Raw genomic sequence first — 17,114 nt, forward strand, 5'->3', positions numbered from 1 at the left:
TCCCTATATTGCTTTCCAAAAGATATATTACGGAATAACAATCACTACTTAATACATTTGTTTGGAACCACAAAAAATCCAGAGTAGCCTCTTCCACCTTATATAAACCTGTAGCTCAGGGAGGCCTAGGCCTGCCCAACCTATTTCTCTACTACCAAGCCGCATTATTAGACCAGGTGAGATGCTGTTTTTTTAGGAGTGGAGGCCCCTCAATGGGTTCATTTAGAGAAAGAAGTAGCGGGCCCAATTGCCTTAAAAGAATATATGAAATTGATTCCCATAAAAAAGATTTTCCCTGCTTCTTTGTTACCTCAGACGAAAGCTTGTTTCAACTCATGGTTGAAAATGGTTGAAAGCAAAGACTTAGTGTCATGGAGTATACGGTACCTAATATCACATTACACATGGTAGAATTGCTGATCCCAGATGTCTCCTTTTCGGATTGGATTGCGTAAGGGATTACTGAAATCAAGCTAATTTGGGATTCAAGGCACTTAGTTCCCTTTTCCACCTTAACAAACTCATTTAATGTATCAAATAGGGGATTGTACAAATACCTGCAATTACAATCTCTCCTAGGTTCTCTTTCACAAGCCCCCAACACCACTACCACGGCTTACAAGCTATACTTCTTTAGTAAATCTGGCTGATGACGAGCTGACCTGTTGTAAAGTCTTTAGTATGGTGGGGCAGTTCTCAAGTTGCACGTCTCATTTATAGTCAACGCGTAAGATGTTATATAGATGGTATATGACTCCGCAGTGCCTATCTCAGATATACCCAGAGATGTTTGCCTCCTGTTGGAGGTGTGAGAAAGCTTTGGGAGGTATTAAGCACATATCGGGACAAAACAATATCCCTACTGAACAAAGTCTTGGGAATTACAGTACCTAAAAATCCAACCCTTTGCTTGCTTCATATAGAGCTGGAGCATCTACCCAAATTGGACAGAGCTATTATTTTCCATTCACAGCTGCGAAAACACTAATAGCTACACACTGAAGTTCTGCTCTGGTTGCCGCTATCAATGATATTGCGCGTAGGGTGGGGGTACAACTGTGCAATGGAAAACACCATAGCTTCATGCAATTGAGTCTATGACTCTTATCTAAAATACTGGGGTAAATGCCTCAAGGAAATCCCGACTCTGAGCTTTAAACTAAGACTGGTTCTTCCTAATCTCCTCTTTTACTTACCGATCTCTAGCACAAATTACACTGAACAAAAATATAAACGCAACACTTTCGGTTTTGCTCCCATTTTGCATGACCTGAACTCAAAGATCTGAAAAATTTTCTACATACACAAAAGACCCATTACTCTCAAATATTGTCAAACATAAATCTGTGTTAGTGAGCACTTCTCCTTTGCCGAGATAATTTATTCCACCTCACAGGTGTGGCATATCAAGGTGCTGATTAGACAGCATGAATATTGCACAGGTGTGCCTCAGACTGCCACAATAAAAGACCACTCTGAAATGTGCAGTTTTTCCTTACTGGGGGGGTCAGTAAAAACCAGTCAGTATATGGTGTGGCCACCATCGCAACACTTCTCCGTTGCATAAAGTTGATCAGGTTTTTGATTGTAGCCCGTGGAATGTTGGTCCACTCCTCTTCAATAGATGTGCGAAGTTGCAGAATATTGGCACTAACTGGAACACACTATTGTATACGCCGATCCAGAGCATCCCAAACATGCTCAATGGATGACATGTCCGGTGAGTATGCTGGCCATGCAAGAAGTGGGATGTTTTCAGCTTCCAGGCATTGTGTACAGATCCTTGCAATATGGCGCCGTTCATTATCATGCTGCAACATGAGGTGATGGTCTTGGATGAATGGCACAACAATGGGCCTCAGGTTCTTGGCACGGTATCTCTGTGCATTCAAAATGCCATCAATAATATACACCTGTGTTCGTTGTCCATAACATACGCTTGCCCATACCATATGCCACAATGGGCCACTCGATCCACAACATTGACGTCAGCAAACCGCTCACCCACACGACGCCACACACACTGTCTGCCATCAGTGAAAACCAGGACTCATCCGAGAACAAAACACCTCTCCAACGTGCCAGACGTCATTGAATGTGAGCATTTGCCCACTCAAGTTGGAACGATGAACTGCAGTTTGGTCCAGACCCCGATGAGGACAACAAGCATGCAGATGAGCTTCCCTGAGATGGTTTCTGACAGTTTGTGCAGAAATTATTTGGTTCTGCAACCCGATTGTTGCTGCAGCTGTCCGAGTGGCTGGTCTCAGACGATCATGGAGGTGAACATGCTGGAAGTGGAGGTCCTCGGCTGGTGTGGTTACACGTAGTCTGCGGTTTTGAGGCCAGTTGGATGTACAGCTAAATTCTCTGAAACGCCTTTGGAGACGGCTTATGGTAGAGAAATAATAATAATAATTATTTATTATTAAAGCGCCATTTATTCCATCCTGCTGTACATATGAGAAGAGGTATACATAGATAATACAGACAATTGCAATAATTATAAACAAGACAAGTTACATGGTTTGGGAGAAGGACACAGTAGGTGCGGGTGAAGTTGGTCATGGCGGTATAGAGGCAGCAGGGTCACTGGTTGTAGGCTTGTCTGAAGAGGTGGGTTTTCAGGATTCTTTTGAAGGATTCCACTGTAGGTGAGAGTCTGATATGCTGGGGTAGTGAGTTCCAGAATATGGGGGATGCACAGGAAAAATCTCTGAGTCGATTGTGGGAAGAGGCGATAAGAGGAGAAGATAGAAGGAGGTCTTGTGAGGATCGGAGAGTGCGTGTGGGGATGTATCAGGAAAGTAGCTCAGAGATGTAGAGAGGGGGCAGGTTATGGACGCCTTGTATGTATTTGTTAGTATTTTGAAGTGAATTCGCTGGGCAATGGGGAGCCAGTGAAGGGATTGGCAAAGGGGAGAGACGGAAGAGTAATTTGGGTGAGAGGTGGATTAGTCGGGCAGCAGATTTGAGGATAGAAATTAATATTCATTGCACGGGCAACAGCTCTGGTAGACATTCCTGCAGTCAGCATGCCTAATGCACGCTCCCTCAAACATTGCGACATTGTGGCATTGTGCTGTGTGATCAAACTGCACATTTTAGAGTGGCCTTTTATTGTGGGCAGTCTAAGGCACACCTGTGCAATATTCATGCTGTCTAATCAGCACCTTGATATGCCACACCTATGAGGTGGGATGGATTATCTCGGCAAAGGAGAAGTGCTCACTAACACAGATTTAGTCAGATTTGTGAACAATATTTGAGAGTAATGGGTCTTTTGTGTATGTAGAAAATGTTTCAGATCTTTGAGTTCAGGTCATGCAAAATGGGAGCAAAACCGAAAGTGTTGCGTTTATATTTTTGTTCAGTGTATGTTAAGGTTTTTGTTTTCCCTCCTTCCATCTATCCACTTCCCTTTCCCTCCCCTATTACACCTCGGACATTAAAGCAAGGTATCATTACCCTCTACTTAGATGCAGTGTGAGAATGTTTACATTTCTTCAAATTACTGTGCCTGATATGTACTGAACTGTGGCCTTATATCGCTATTATTATGTTTTTGTAATATTGGATATAGATGTGTACACTGTCACATATTGCCCTGTTTTCTTATCAATAAAATCTTTGTGAAATAATAAAAAAAAAATACTACTTTTGTACATAAGAAAACTAGTGCAAGTAGGTTAATAAATCCCCCCCCCCCACAAAAAATAAAAAAATAAAAATTACAATTACAATCAGAAAACAAAAAACTGATTAGAAAAACTGAATTTGTTTTTGTGACAGATTGGAAGTGGTGAACCTGTCCTTTTTCAACTATGTCTTATTGTAACTATGCAATACCTGGTTTTACTTAGTACAAAATAGGTGATACATTCCCTTTAGTCACATTTATAGTGCATAATACTAATTTGGAAGTTTAGTACTTATTTCCAAGAACAGAATTTTCATCTGTCTTAACTTATTTTATGACTTATCCTCAAGATAGGCCATCAATATCAGATCTCCAGGAGTGTGAGACACTGGAACCCCACCGATCAGCTGTTAGAATAGGTCTGTGCTCCTTGAGTGGCGCAGCCTCTTCCTAGGCCAGTGACATCACTGTACATGGGTCACATAGCCTAGTTGCAGCTCAGCTCCATTCAAGTCAAGGGGGCTGAGCTGCAATACCAGGCACTGCCACTATATGATGTATGGCTCTGTCCTTGGAAAGCTGCTGGGAGTCTGCACCACTCATCAGTGCATCGGTGAGGGAAGCGGCTCCCTGAAACAGCTGATAGGTGGGGGTGCCGGGACTTGGACTATCCTGAGGATGATTTTTTATTTTTTCCAGGATAACCCCTTTAACATTTTTCAGATTACTTATAACTGAGACCCATAGGTAACTTGGGCAGTAAATAAATGACAGCAGTCATTAGCCATTTTTGTATTATGGAGCCTTAAAGAGATGTGGAAGAATGGAGGTGGGGGGTGTTTGGTAAACTCCCCGTACTTGGCTGGACCTGTAAAAGGAAGATTACTTATCGGCTTCCTGGTGCTGGCTTCCCGCTCCATCTCTTCCAGGTCTGCAATGCTCCGCTGGGTTCCTTCGCTGTAAACATTCTGTTTGACATCGCCTCAGCCAATTACTGGCTCCCCTTACGTCATGACATATGGTCATATGACACAAGGGAATCTGCCACGACAAGTGATTGGCTGCAACAATGTCGAACCGGATGTTTACAGGCTGCTTACAAGTATGCACATTTCCTGAGATAGGTACTCTCGTCATGACAGTCAATATTCAGTCAATATCATTGAGACTGTTAGGTTCAGCATAGGAGACATCTATAATAATGTTTTAAGGCATCTGTCCGATGTTTTATATTAAATAAAGCATACATATTAACATTTCCGGTGTTTTTCTTACAGATCCAATGCATGGTCCACGGAAGCTGCAGGTGGTCGAAATTAAATCCAGGGAAATAACCATTCGTTGGGAGCCATTTGGATACAATGTTACACGTTGCCACAGATACAATCTCACTATTCAGTACAGGTACCAGGTTGGCGGGCAGGAGCAAGTACATGAAGAAGTAAGCTGGGATATGGAGAGCTCGCATCCCCAGCACACAATCACAAAACTGACACCTTACACTAATGTCAGTGTCAAACTTGTGCTCATGAATCCAGAAGGACGGAAGGAAAGTCAGGAACTGGTAGTGCAGACCGATGAGGATTGTAAGTATTTGTGGAATTCTATCAAAATGTACACGTTCTCCAAAATGTCTTTGTTATGTCTACGTTGTATAGTAAAGTGTGGATTTATGTGAAATGAATTATGAAATATACAAAATAATGTTCTTATTCTACTGTGAAAATGTTGACTACTGATCTTGAGGCCCCAATTACACGCATCATTTTTGCAGTGTTAGTCCCACAGCATTCAAAGTTAATTTTTACAGCACTCCATTGATTGCAAGTAATTTTACAGCACTCATGTTAGCAGTTCTCCTTCAACAGGTTTCCTTTGATAACTTAGTAACAAATCACTCAAACAATATTGATTTTTACAAAGTGCCTTATGAATCGACTATATATGTTTGCGTTCGTTTTTCAGTGATGACCTAATCAGCGACTGATAATTTTGTAAAATAAATAAATCACTATTTACCAATTTCCACACCATTGATTCAGCATGCTACATAAAAAAAAGCAAAAAAAAAAAAAAAACACCAGTAGCCAAGAAACAGTTGCATGCCCCGCATTTCATATTTACCATAGACTTTCAGTGAACAAAAACATCACAAAAAATGCAAACGTGCATAAAAATGACACTAAAAACTTATGTGGGAATCCACCCTTAAGGACTGGGAGTACTTTCAATGCCATGAGTAGTTACATCAAGGACAGCATTGGACCATATATCTGACATAGACTGCCAAAGCCGCTGAGGGAATTTCCTTCGATCACATCCTACCTGGCTACTTATGCATGTATTGTATATGTAGCGAAAGCTCAGATTGTTCCATGTCTGATGTGTGTCAAATTATATTAAACATCAAATGGCTTAGAGTAAAACACCTGCTTGTTCCGTCTTGTCGCACACTTTTTCTGTGTTCTCAAATAAATTGAATTCTTTTGAAATTCAGATTACATAATATAAATAGAATAGGCTCTAAGATGTGTGTAACAAATCAATTGTGTAGAACAGTGCTCCTCAAACTGGTGAGGGGTCCCCGAGTTGTTGACAAGGCTAGGGAGCAGTTGTTATACCAATGATCCTATGCTGATTGCTCTTGCAGAGCAGGGCTTTACTAATCCCTTTTTATCGGATATAGTTATATAGAGCTTGACACATTTTTTTCTGCATTCTTTCTAACACTTTGAAGCAGGTACTAAGCCTGTAGATAGGCATTATCTTAGACGGGCTGTGTAGACCTACACCACATTTATCACAGGGGCTCAGGCTGGATGATAAATCTGGGGCAGGGATACCAGTTTTGTGTAACTCTGCACCGACTAGGGTTGGCTTACTTTGAGACTGAATTATTCCAGAATTGTGGTGCAGTTTTGGCACTAAATGGCACAACCTAGTCCATGCCCTTTCCCATGAAGCCACAGCCGCTTTTCTCCAAGCCCCATCTTCTTTATTGAGCAAGTGAAACAATTGGAGAGACCCTAGTTTGCCAAACTGCTGCAAAATTGTGCCAATATGTACCACTTTTTAGACAGGTTCTAGGCACACACACTTTAGTAAATCTGGGCCAATATTTTCAGATTTATGAACTCTTATACAGATATTATATACTGAAACCACTGGGTTTTTCGGGCCTCTTGAGGATGTTTGAAATTGCTGCACTGCCTATCTGTTGTGTCGCATTGGTGTACATTGACATTAATAGAGAAAAAAAAGAGGGTGAAATAAAACATCTTTAAATATTTCCTGCTTCCAGCTACTGACTCATCAGCTTTGCTGTGTAGACTGGGACAGGTCAGCCAATAATCCATAACATACAAAAATTGTTCAAATAATTTTAAATGTGCATGTTACATACCGATTGTTTTTCTAGTGCCAGGCGCTGTACCATTAGAGTCAATTCAAAGCAGCACGTTTGAAGAGAAGATTTTTCTGCAGTGGAGGGAACCTGCACAAACCTATGGCCTTATTACCTTATATGATGTAAGTTACAATCATGAAGTGTCTTTATTATGCAGTGTTTCCATGTGAACAAATGTAATAGACAATTTCTTGCCTCTATTATCACATTTCAGCAGCTAATGATAATTCAGCAATAAAAAAAAAAAAGCCATGTGACTTCAGAAATTCGAATATTGGACTATTTTGTCCTTGGAAATACATTTTGATTCTATACTTAATTGCCATATTGACATAATCTGGCATGTATGCGAGAGGTGTTCCATATTTACTAAGTGGTGTGTGCTATCTTGTTTGAAGTTTTATTTTTTTCTGAAAACCAGTGATGACTTGGTTCATAGGAGAGGCCATCATATGGTTTCCAATGGGGAATCCAACCCATACATTGTGTGTGTGATAAAATGGCTAGTTGATCACTGCCAGGTATAGAGTAGGAATACCTTGAGCAGCAGGTACACACCAATCATGAGAAGTGCTAATGTATCTTAAGTCCACTTTATTTAACAAGCTGCCACTCAAATAGAAGCTCGTACATCCTCATAGTAGTTATGCCAGCTTCTGGATGGAGCCATCGTCTTGGTTGTGATTGCACATGATCATGTACTTATCTTAGCTGCAACGTATGTGGATCAGTTCTTTCTTAGGAACTAATTATATTTCGCAAATGGAGTATATGTTCATGCGTATCCTTGTCTTATATGTCTTTGAATGATTAAGATGCAGATTTGAATGGATTGTTCAAGTCAAGATAACATAATGGTCACTTTCGTTGCAATTCGCCTGCATTTCTTTCCATGTAGCCTATTATCCATGAAGCAAACAGGTGTAATTTAAAAAGCTACCATTTATTTGAAAGCAGCAAATTCCTCACAATTATATGCCACTTAGTCTCTTAGAAACATTCCCTGTCTAACAAGGGGCCTTTACCTGACTGCATTGGAAGTCTACTGAGGAAGCATGGAGCGGTCTAAACTGTCAAACAGTAGTCACGTGGAAGGTCTATACCTCACCCACCTAGATGTTGTTTCGTGGTTTCTTGACCATTGTAACGTGGAAATTATCCCAATCTAAAGAACAAAACTACACGACAACTTAAGCTGTTTTCCTATTTACCAGCAACTTTTTTTTTTAATGGAGCTTTCTAAATTGGCGAATAGATGTGATTTTAAATAATCACAAAATGTATAGACAGGACTGTTTTCATGGAGCCGCAAGTGTTTTAATACATAATACTTTCCTTTAACGTGATGCACATACAAGATTCTTTGATGAGGCAGAGAAAGAATACTGTACTTTTTACCTGTCAGTCAGACTCTTGACAATTGGTGGGACTCGAAAGTCACAGATGCTTCTGTCAAGCCAAAAACGTCAGTTTTGACAGCTAGAACGGGAACAAAAGGTTACTGAAATATTTATTTTTGTCCCTTACTAGGCATTACCGCATAATACAATTACTCTTCTTTAGAAAGAGAATACTTATGGTCTCTTGATGTTATAACATAGATGCATAGTAGACTATATTTATTTTTGATAATATTACTAGCAGAGTAATGGTTTTTGTTGTTTTGATCTACCCTCTGTCTCATGTTATCTTCTGTTATTGTACAGTATATCATAAAAGTAATAAAAATGAATGATAAAAAAGTACACTTTGATTGCTGGTGGAAATTTTATAAAGCTAGGCTTCTAGAAGCAGACAGTATTGCTAGAATGAGTAAAACACTATGCATCATACAGTAACTGTTTTCAGCACCCTTCCCAATGCTTTGACCAGTTTGTGGCAATTAATATGACACTAAGAAAGACAGATTGACTTGTTTTGATGGTTCCACTTTTAACGATGCACCAATTATATTCACAAAAGACAAGATGTAAATATCAGTGAAAAAAATAATTGGCAATGAACTTCTAAGCATTAAATGCCCATCATTGTGTTCTCTCAATTCTAAGCAAGGTTCTCTGTAAACAAAGTGAAGCAATAAAGAAGAGAATTTCATATTCTCCTCTATTCAGGATTCCTTACTTTCTTCTTTTAATAAATTCCGACTACTGCTCGGGGAAGCAGTGCCTGCCTATACACATTGATCAATACTGTGGAAGTTGTGTCTGTTCATTTGCATTGACCACTGCTGGGGGAAGTTGCATCTGTGCATCCACATTAACCATTGCTAGAGGAAGTTGTGTCTTTTCATTCACATTGACCATTACTGGGGGAAGTTGTATCTGTTCATACATATTGACCACTGTTGGGGAAGTGGTGTCTATTCATATGCTCTAAGCACTGCTGGGGTAAGTTGTGTCTGTTCATGTTCATTGACCATTACTGGGGGAAGTTGTATCTGTTCATACATATTGACCACTGTTGGGGAAGTGGTGTCTATTCATATGCTCTAAGCACTGCTGGGGTAAGTTGTGTCTGTTCATGTTCATTGACCATTACTGGGGGAAGTTGTATCTGTTCATACATATTGACCACTGTTGGGGAAGTGGTGTCTATTCATATGCTCTAAGCACTGCTGGGGTAAGTTGTGTCTGTTCATGTTCATTGACCATTGGAAGGGGAATTCGTGTCTGTACGTACACATTGACCATTGCTGGGGGAAGTAGTGTCTCCTCATACTCATTGACCAAGTAGAATCTGTTTTTGCAGGACTATTTGTAGATTTTTAGGGAGTACATATAAATTAATGTTGAATTTATGTGATTAGATTTTTATTTTTTTTACAGTGGCAAAATCCAATCCTCCATATTTTTTTACTCAGTTTACCATGTACTATAATTGACAAAACATGATTGCACATGTCATTAAGAGTCCAGGGATAATTAATATGTGTATATATTCTTTACTATTAAAATATACTTTTAAAAAAACTTTGCATTCATCTATAGTACAGTATGTGTATGAGGAGTAACACTATTTATGGCTATTATATGACTTGAATCAGGCACTTTTTACTGGTTTTCTCATCTGTATGCTGTATTTTTAGTTTGTAGTTCTCCTCCTTACTAGCTTTCTCTTTCTCATAAGCAGCCCCAGGATCATGGCGTACTTACTACGGAAGTACTGACCTGTACTGATGTCAATAAAGCTCAATAAAGCACTTGGGCTGAGATATAAACTCTCTATTTAGCTGGTGCAGGCTCTCTGGTTGAGTGTTGCTCTCCTATCTCACTCAGCTCCTGCTCACCCTCCCCTCTTTATAGACTTCTATTGACATGTGTAATCTGATATTTCTGTGAGCTGCTCAATCTCTAGATGGATTCAGGAATAATTTATCAACTGGTTGAGGGGAGGGGAAGCTAATAACAGAAGACATTTTTCTATGCATATATTACAAAATGTCTTATAGTTGATTATACTATTGCTGAATGCGCATTTGTGTGAAAAGTTAGGGGGGGGATTTATCAAACTGGTGTAGAGTTGGCTTAGTTGCCCATAGCAACCAATCAGATTCCACTTTTCATTTTCCAAAGGAGCTGTCAAAAATAAAAAGGTGGAATCTGATTGGCTAGTATGGGCAACTAAGCCAGTTCTACTTTACACCAGTTTGATACATGACCCCATTAGTGTCCATTTTAGTCATTGTAATTTAATAAATATTATTTATTTTAATACATTCTAGCACTTTTACTCAGAAGGAAGTGCTTATGTGCTCAGTGCAAGGACAAAGCAGATCCTCAATTGTCACCTAATCAATGATGTTGGCTGTAGCTAGGCAACAGTCTGCGCTTACTGTATTAGAAATAACAGTATGATACCTAGGCTTTTTAAAAAGATTTAGTTACTAAAATTATTTAACTGTTTAATAAGTGTAATTAATGAGATTATGGCCATGGTTTCTGGGAGTATTGGGATCCAGGTGACTGTGCATGGAGAGTTTCAGCCAATGCACATCCTTTAACATTCCCAGCTCTTGAACGCCACCACTAGTTGACATGTAATAAAGGTTTATCAGTGACAATAGATTTTTAATTATAAAAATGGAAAGCTCTAGATGTGTCAGCACTATATGAGTGGCTCATATATGTTATTGCTCAGTGCTCCTACCCTGATACACTCTGTCTACAGAACTGTCTTACGCACATAAAGAAAAACATATCTGACAAATGGCATCTATCACCATGAAAATCTTATCTTTTAAGGCAATTTAATTATTAAAGAACAGAGCAGAATGTAGTCTAGAAGTATGAAGTGTAAAGGCAAACACCTTGTAGGTATTAGGTTAAGCCAGGAGCCATCGTTCACATTAGTAATCCATCTGGCTCTAAGTCCTTGTATCTCTAAAAGTAATAGCTCATAACGGTTTTGGCTGAGTTCCTTCATTGGATTTGGGTTTTGAAGAGACTGGAGGAATATGATCTGTTATCATAAAAAATCTGACGGTGCATGCATCAGTAGGGTTTACAGGATAAAGATGTAATCTCACACTGCCGACACAAGACTTTCAATTGACTCTCCGCTAATTCTCCTTGCTTCCTCTCACAGATCTCCTACAAGGCCGTCAGCTCTTTTGACCCAGAAATAGATTTATCCAATCAAAGTGGCCGGATTATAAAGCAAGGAAATGAAACGCACTACCTGTTCTTTGGCTTGTACCCGGGCACAACATACTCTTTCACGATAAGGGCCAGCACAGCCAAGGGCTTCGGCCCCCCTATTACTAGTCAGTTTACATCCAAAATCTCAGGTATTACTTTGAATGATCAAAATTATGCGTTTTATGATTTTCCTATCTCTACCTGTACATTATTATCTGGCTGATGATATTCACTATGACAATCATATGATGAGGAGGATAATACTTTAGAAGTAAATACATGACAGATATATACAAAGTCAGGAATGACACCTGAGCTTCCCCGCTGCTGCTCTAGTAAGCTTGTTATATTTATATTAAACTTTTATTTCATGCCTTACTAATATACGGACAGTTATTATAGCCTTGGGATGTGCATGTATGCTTACCTATACTGAATGCATTCCTTTTATATGAAAGTAGGCTAATGTCTCATAACACATTATCTAATAAAAGCAGTCTGTGCCGATACCATCCCGGGGTCATTGAGTCAACAGTTTCCATGTTTATCTCTTAAGAGCGCAATTTACATAATTGACAAATAGGCCACAATTATACTTGTTTCATTAACTGTAGTGTCCACAATTCCCATCTGCTCATAATGTGAATGGTTTTAGGTCACATTATTTTCTGAAAGACATTATCTACAATGCTAGTAAGGCTATGTACACATCTGCGGTTATAATTCTGGTATTCGCTTTTGGCGTAGAATCAGAATACCAGAATTGCCGTATCTGGCATGTGCCGGAACCTGATGGATCCCATTCACTATCATGGGATGTTTTCTGGCAGAAAGCCAGTATTTATGATGGAAACCAGGCGGACCCCATTGTAGTGAATGGAATCCATCAGGCACTGAACAGAACACTGGAATTATAACCACAGATGTGGACATAGCCTAATTATAGTCATCTTAAAGGGAATCTGTCACCAGTTTCATGGTGTCCTAAGGGCAAGATAAACTAGTGACAGGTCTCCTTAGCAAAGTGTTGGGTCACTTTCTTTAATTGACCCAGCCATTTTGCCCACATTTTGTATTGTACAACTAGAGCAAATGCCGATGAGTCCTGAATATTCAGGAACTCCTGGATTAAAGCCGCTGATTCAATTGGAAAAAACTGTCAATCAGTGGGCAGGCATGGGTAGATGGAAGAGTTGAAGTGGAATGGTGCAGATTGGCATGAGATTACAAGCATGTTACAATCCACAATGTAGTGTAGGGATCCATTCTGCACAGCTGACATATCCCATAGCCAGTAGTATCAAAGTACCGTACTCTAGTGGTGTGTGCAAGAATTGACTGCCCAAAACCCTCTCCTGACATGTATTTTAGCAACTGCTTGATTCCCCAATGTAGTAAGATTAAGAGCTTGGATATTTATGACTCTACGTTGTACCATTTGGTTATTATTCCTTCTAGAAGTTATGACTGAATTACTAACTGTTTGCAATAAAGTTATGAGTGTGTCCCTGAGCAGCCTAGCACTGGCAGCACTGATTGCATAGTGGCAGACTGTGCAGGGACACACTCCCCACAGGTAACACCCAGAAGGACCTTCATTGCAAACTGCCAGCAATTCATTTATAAATTCTAGGAGGAATAATAAAAGATTAGCATAACATAGAGTCATTAGAATAGATGATCCAGAACTGTTATTACAACAAGAATGCAAGTAGTTATTAAAACAGCCATGTCAGGAGGGGTGACAGATCCTCTTTAATAGTGGCAGTGTATCTATGTATATATACAGTATACTGTATGTCCTTTGACTTGCAGGGTATATGTAACATAGTAGCATAGTACATAAGGCTGAAAAAAGACATTTGTCCATCCAGTTCGGCCTGTCATCCTGCAAGTTGATCCAGAGGAAGGCAAAAAAAAACTGTGAGGTAGAAGCCAATTTTCCTCACTTTAGGGGAATAAAAAATTCCTTCCCGACTCCAATCAGGCATTCAGAATAACTCCCTGGATCAACGACCCCTCTCTAGTAGCTATAGCCTGTAATATTATTACACTCCAGAAATACATCCAGGTCCCTCTTGAATTCCTTTATTGTACTCACCATCACCACCTCCTCAGGCAGAGAGTTCCATAGTCTCACTGCTCTTACCGTAAAGAATCCTCTTCTATGTTTGTGTACAAACCTTCTTTCCTCCAGACGCAGAGGATGTCCCCTCGTCACAGTCACCGTCCTGGGGATAAATAGCTGATGGGATAGATCTCTGTACTGTCCCCTGATATATTTATACATATTAATTACATCTCCCCTCAGTCGTCTTTTTTCTAAAGTGAATAACCCAAATTTTGATAATCTTTCAAGGTACTGTAGTCCCCCATTTACAGTTATTACTTTAGTTGCCCTCCTCTGGACCTTCTCCAGCTCTGCTATGTCTGTCTTGTTTACAGGAGCCCAGAACTGTACACAGTACTCCATGTGTGGTCTGACTAGTGATTTGTAAAGCGGTAGGACTATGTTCTTATCACGGGAATCTATGCCCCTTCTGATGCAACCCATTATCTTATTGGCCTTGGCAGCAGCTGCCTGACACTGGTTTTTGCAGCTTAGTTTGCTGTTTATTAAAATTCCTAGGTCCTTTTCCATGTCAGTGTTACCAAGTGTTTTACCATTTAGTATGTACGGGTGACTTGCATTATTCCTTCCCATGTGTATAACTTTACATTTGTCAGTGTTAAACCTCATCTGCCACTTATCTGCCCAAGCCTCCAATCTATCCAGATCGCTCTGTAGTAGTAAACTGTCCTCTTCAGTGTTAATTACTTTACACAGTTTAGTGTCATCTGCGAAATTGTATATTTTACTGTGCAAGCCTTCTACAAGATCATTAATAAATATATTGAAGAGAATAGGGCCCAATACTGACCCCTGAGGTACCCCACTAGTGACAGTGACCCAATCTGAGTGTGTACCGTTAATAACCATCCTGTGTTTTCTATCACTGAGTCAGTTACTTACCCACTTACAGACATTTTCTCCCAGTCTGAGCATTCTCATTTTATATACTAACCTTTTATGTGGTACAGTGTCAAATGCTTTGTAATTATGTAAAATGCTTTTCTCTTGATTTTTGTTTCCCCAGCCCCCTCTATGCCATCATATGACCTGGAAACACCCTTGAATCAGACTGACAGCACAATGACAGTTCTTCTAAAGCCAGCTCAGAGCAGAGGTGCCCCTATCAGGTATGAGAAACAAAAAAAGAGGAAAAAAAACGTAATTGATTAATTTCTTGAATATGTTTCTAGGGATTACTTTTCGCACAGTGTACACTGTGTAAATCCGTGTCTGTATTAGGGCTAATTAAATTAAATAAGAGTAGAACGGAAGGCACTTTGATGAGAGTCTGAGTATTGTTTAAATCATTTGATCCAGATGCAAGTGACTGATTCTTTGAAGATGGAGAGCAAAGCGGCAGCTCCGGTGTGTGGGTGGCTTATTCGCTCCAGCACTGTAATTGCTTGCTGTTATCAGCAAAATTCAGGGGTACAGTAGATTTTTTAATCTGAAATGTTTTGCAGTCACCTTCCAATATTTACCTATATAAAGATTGTGCCCAGGTTAATTGTACCCTTGTGTCACAGTGTCACAATTAAACAGGAGGTGGTCATTTTTAATGAAAATTCTTGCCGTATAAGCACTTTATTGTGCAGCTGCTTACACCTTAGAAGCAGCCGGAGTTTCTGCTTAGCATAAAGTGTGTTAAAGTCATACCTTACGTGATGGTGCTTATTAGTACGTAAGCTTGATTGGACAAACTCCATAAATGTAGATTTTTTTTTAGTTTTTGTTTTTCTGCATCTTCGTGAAGCAGATTCTTATGTGATTCTTAAGTTGTATATGAGTTTCCCTGAAGGCACTGAATTACTTTATTGACTACAAGTAGTTTAGGTAAGCGGTTTTTGAAACTTTTGTGACAAATTTATTACAGTCTTCATCATACGGCTTTGTGGCCACACAATGCCTGCTTATAATTCAGTTTCTGCTACATAAATGCTATCATCTGCATTCAGCCTGAACTCTCACAGGAACCCAGACGCACCCTATTTTATGTCACCGGGGTCATCTGCTGCCGACAGCTCTGGCTCAGGATTATGACTTCCATTATAAGTCTAAGGCCTATAAAACACTGCTCTGCACATCACTTAGAGGATTGCAGTAAAGGGAACTGCATCATTTTGATTTGTTCCATTTAAAGAATTGCAGAAGTGACCTCAATAAGAATCACTGAACCACTTAGTGGACTGTGTACATTTCTAGGAGAACAGGGAGAATGTGCTGCAATGCAAACAAACTGGGTATAAAACCAGCGTTAGACTTGAAATCATACTTTACAGATGATTCTGATAACAGAATGAAGACAGGCGTATACCAGATAGCATGAAGATACATACCAGGAAGCAAAACATTTGTAAAACTAAAGATATATATATATACTGTGTAACAAGAGACACATAGAGAGATGGAAATGTGTGATAATACCGTACAAGGGCACGCTTTTTCTGAGTTTGTCATAAATTCCATCGAAGAACATTACACTCAGGCTTTTACTGCATACACATGTATATATAATAGATATACGCATCCCTTTTGTTTTCTTTGAATTTTTTTGTAGTCTAATATTTCACATAAAAGGTAAAATGTTTGATTAGTGCTTGGACCTCGAGGGGATATTGGTTACGGTGATGGAATGCCTAAAGACCAAACCTTGTAATATGTAATCAGAAAATGACTGTGTTAAATCGAGTTTCATGTTGAGTTTTTAGTGTTTTTTATGTTCCATTTCATAATATTAAAAACATTTTTACAAAATCTGAGATCCTGCAGTTTTCTCTCTGACTACTGAGCCCCACAGTCGGTGAAAACATCCTGTTCTGTAGAGACCACATTTCAGAACTCATGTCATTATCAGAGGTAGGATTGCAATGAAAAGTATCATATATATATATATATATATATATATATTAGCACTGGTGCCTTGCAGCTCTGGGGTCCTAGGTTTGAATCCGAACAAGGACAACATCTGCATGGAGTTTGCATGTTCTCACTGTGTTTGTTTGGGTTTCCTCCGGGTTCTCCGGTTTCCTCCCACACTCCAAAGACATACTAATCGGAAACTTAGATTGTGAGCCCCATCGGGGACAGGTTGATACTAATATCTGTAAAGTGCTGTGGAATATAGTAGTGCTATATAAGTGCATAAAATAAATAAATAGTACAGCAACCACTGTTCACAACTTTATCTCCTCTCTGCACAAGTCTTGAGTCCATGAGTCATCTCCAGGCTACAGGTTCCTATGATCCATGTGGCTCCTGTAAAGTCTATCTCTGAATGCTGTCAGCAGCAACTTAGGCAAGATTCTATAAAGAAGGACC

The 17,114-nt window shown here is 39.6% G+C and overlaps 1 protein-coding gene across 5 annotated transcripts in view; it reads left to right on the top strand.

The window, feature by feature from the left end:
- PTPRM (protein tyrosine phosphatase receptor type M) overlaps nt 1–17,114 on the top strand; it is a 766,319-nt gene that overhangs the window by 379,392 nt on the left and 369,813 nt on the right. For all 5 annotated transcript variants that reach the window (XM_044295693.1, XM_044295689.1, XM_044295690.1 and 2 more), the window contains exons 8-11: nt 4,918–5,226; nt 7,059–7,168; nt 11,631–11,832; nt 14,821–14,923. In XM_044295693.1, the coding sequence (XP_044151628.1) occupies nt 4,918–5,226; nt 7,059–7,168; nt 11,631–11,832; nt 14,821–14,923 (724 nt within the window). The remainder of the gene's footprint in view (nt 1–4,917; nt 5,227–7,058; nt 7,169–11,630; nt 11,833–14,820; nt 14,924–17,114) is intronic.

This window comes from Bufo gargarizans, chromosome 5 (assembly GCF_014858855.1).
Source record: "Bufo gargarizans isolate SCDJY-AF-19 chromosome 5, ASM1485885v1, whole genome shotgun sequence".
Lineage (NCBI taxonomy): Eukaryota > Metazoa > Chordata > Amphibia > Anura > Bufonidae > Bufo > Bufo gargarizans.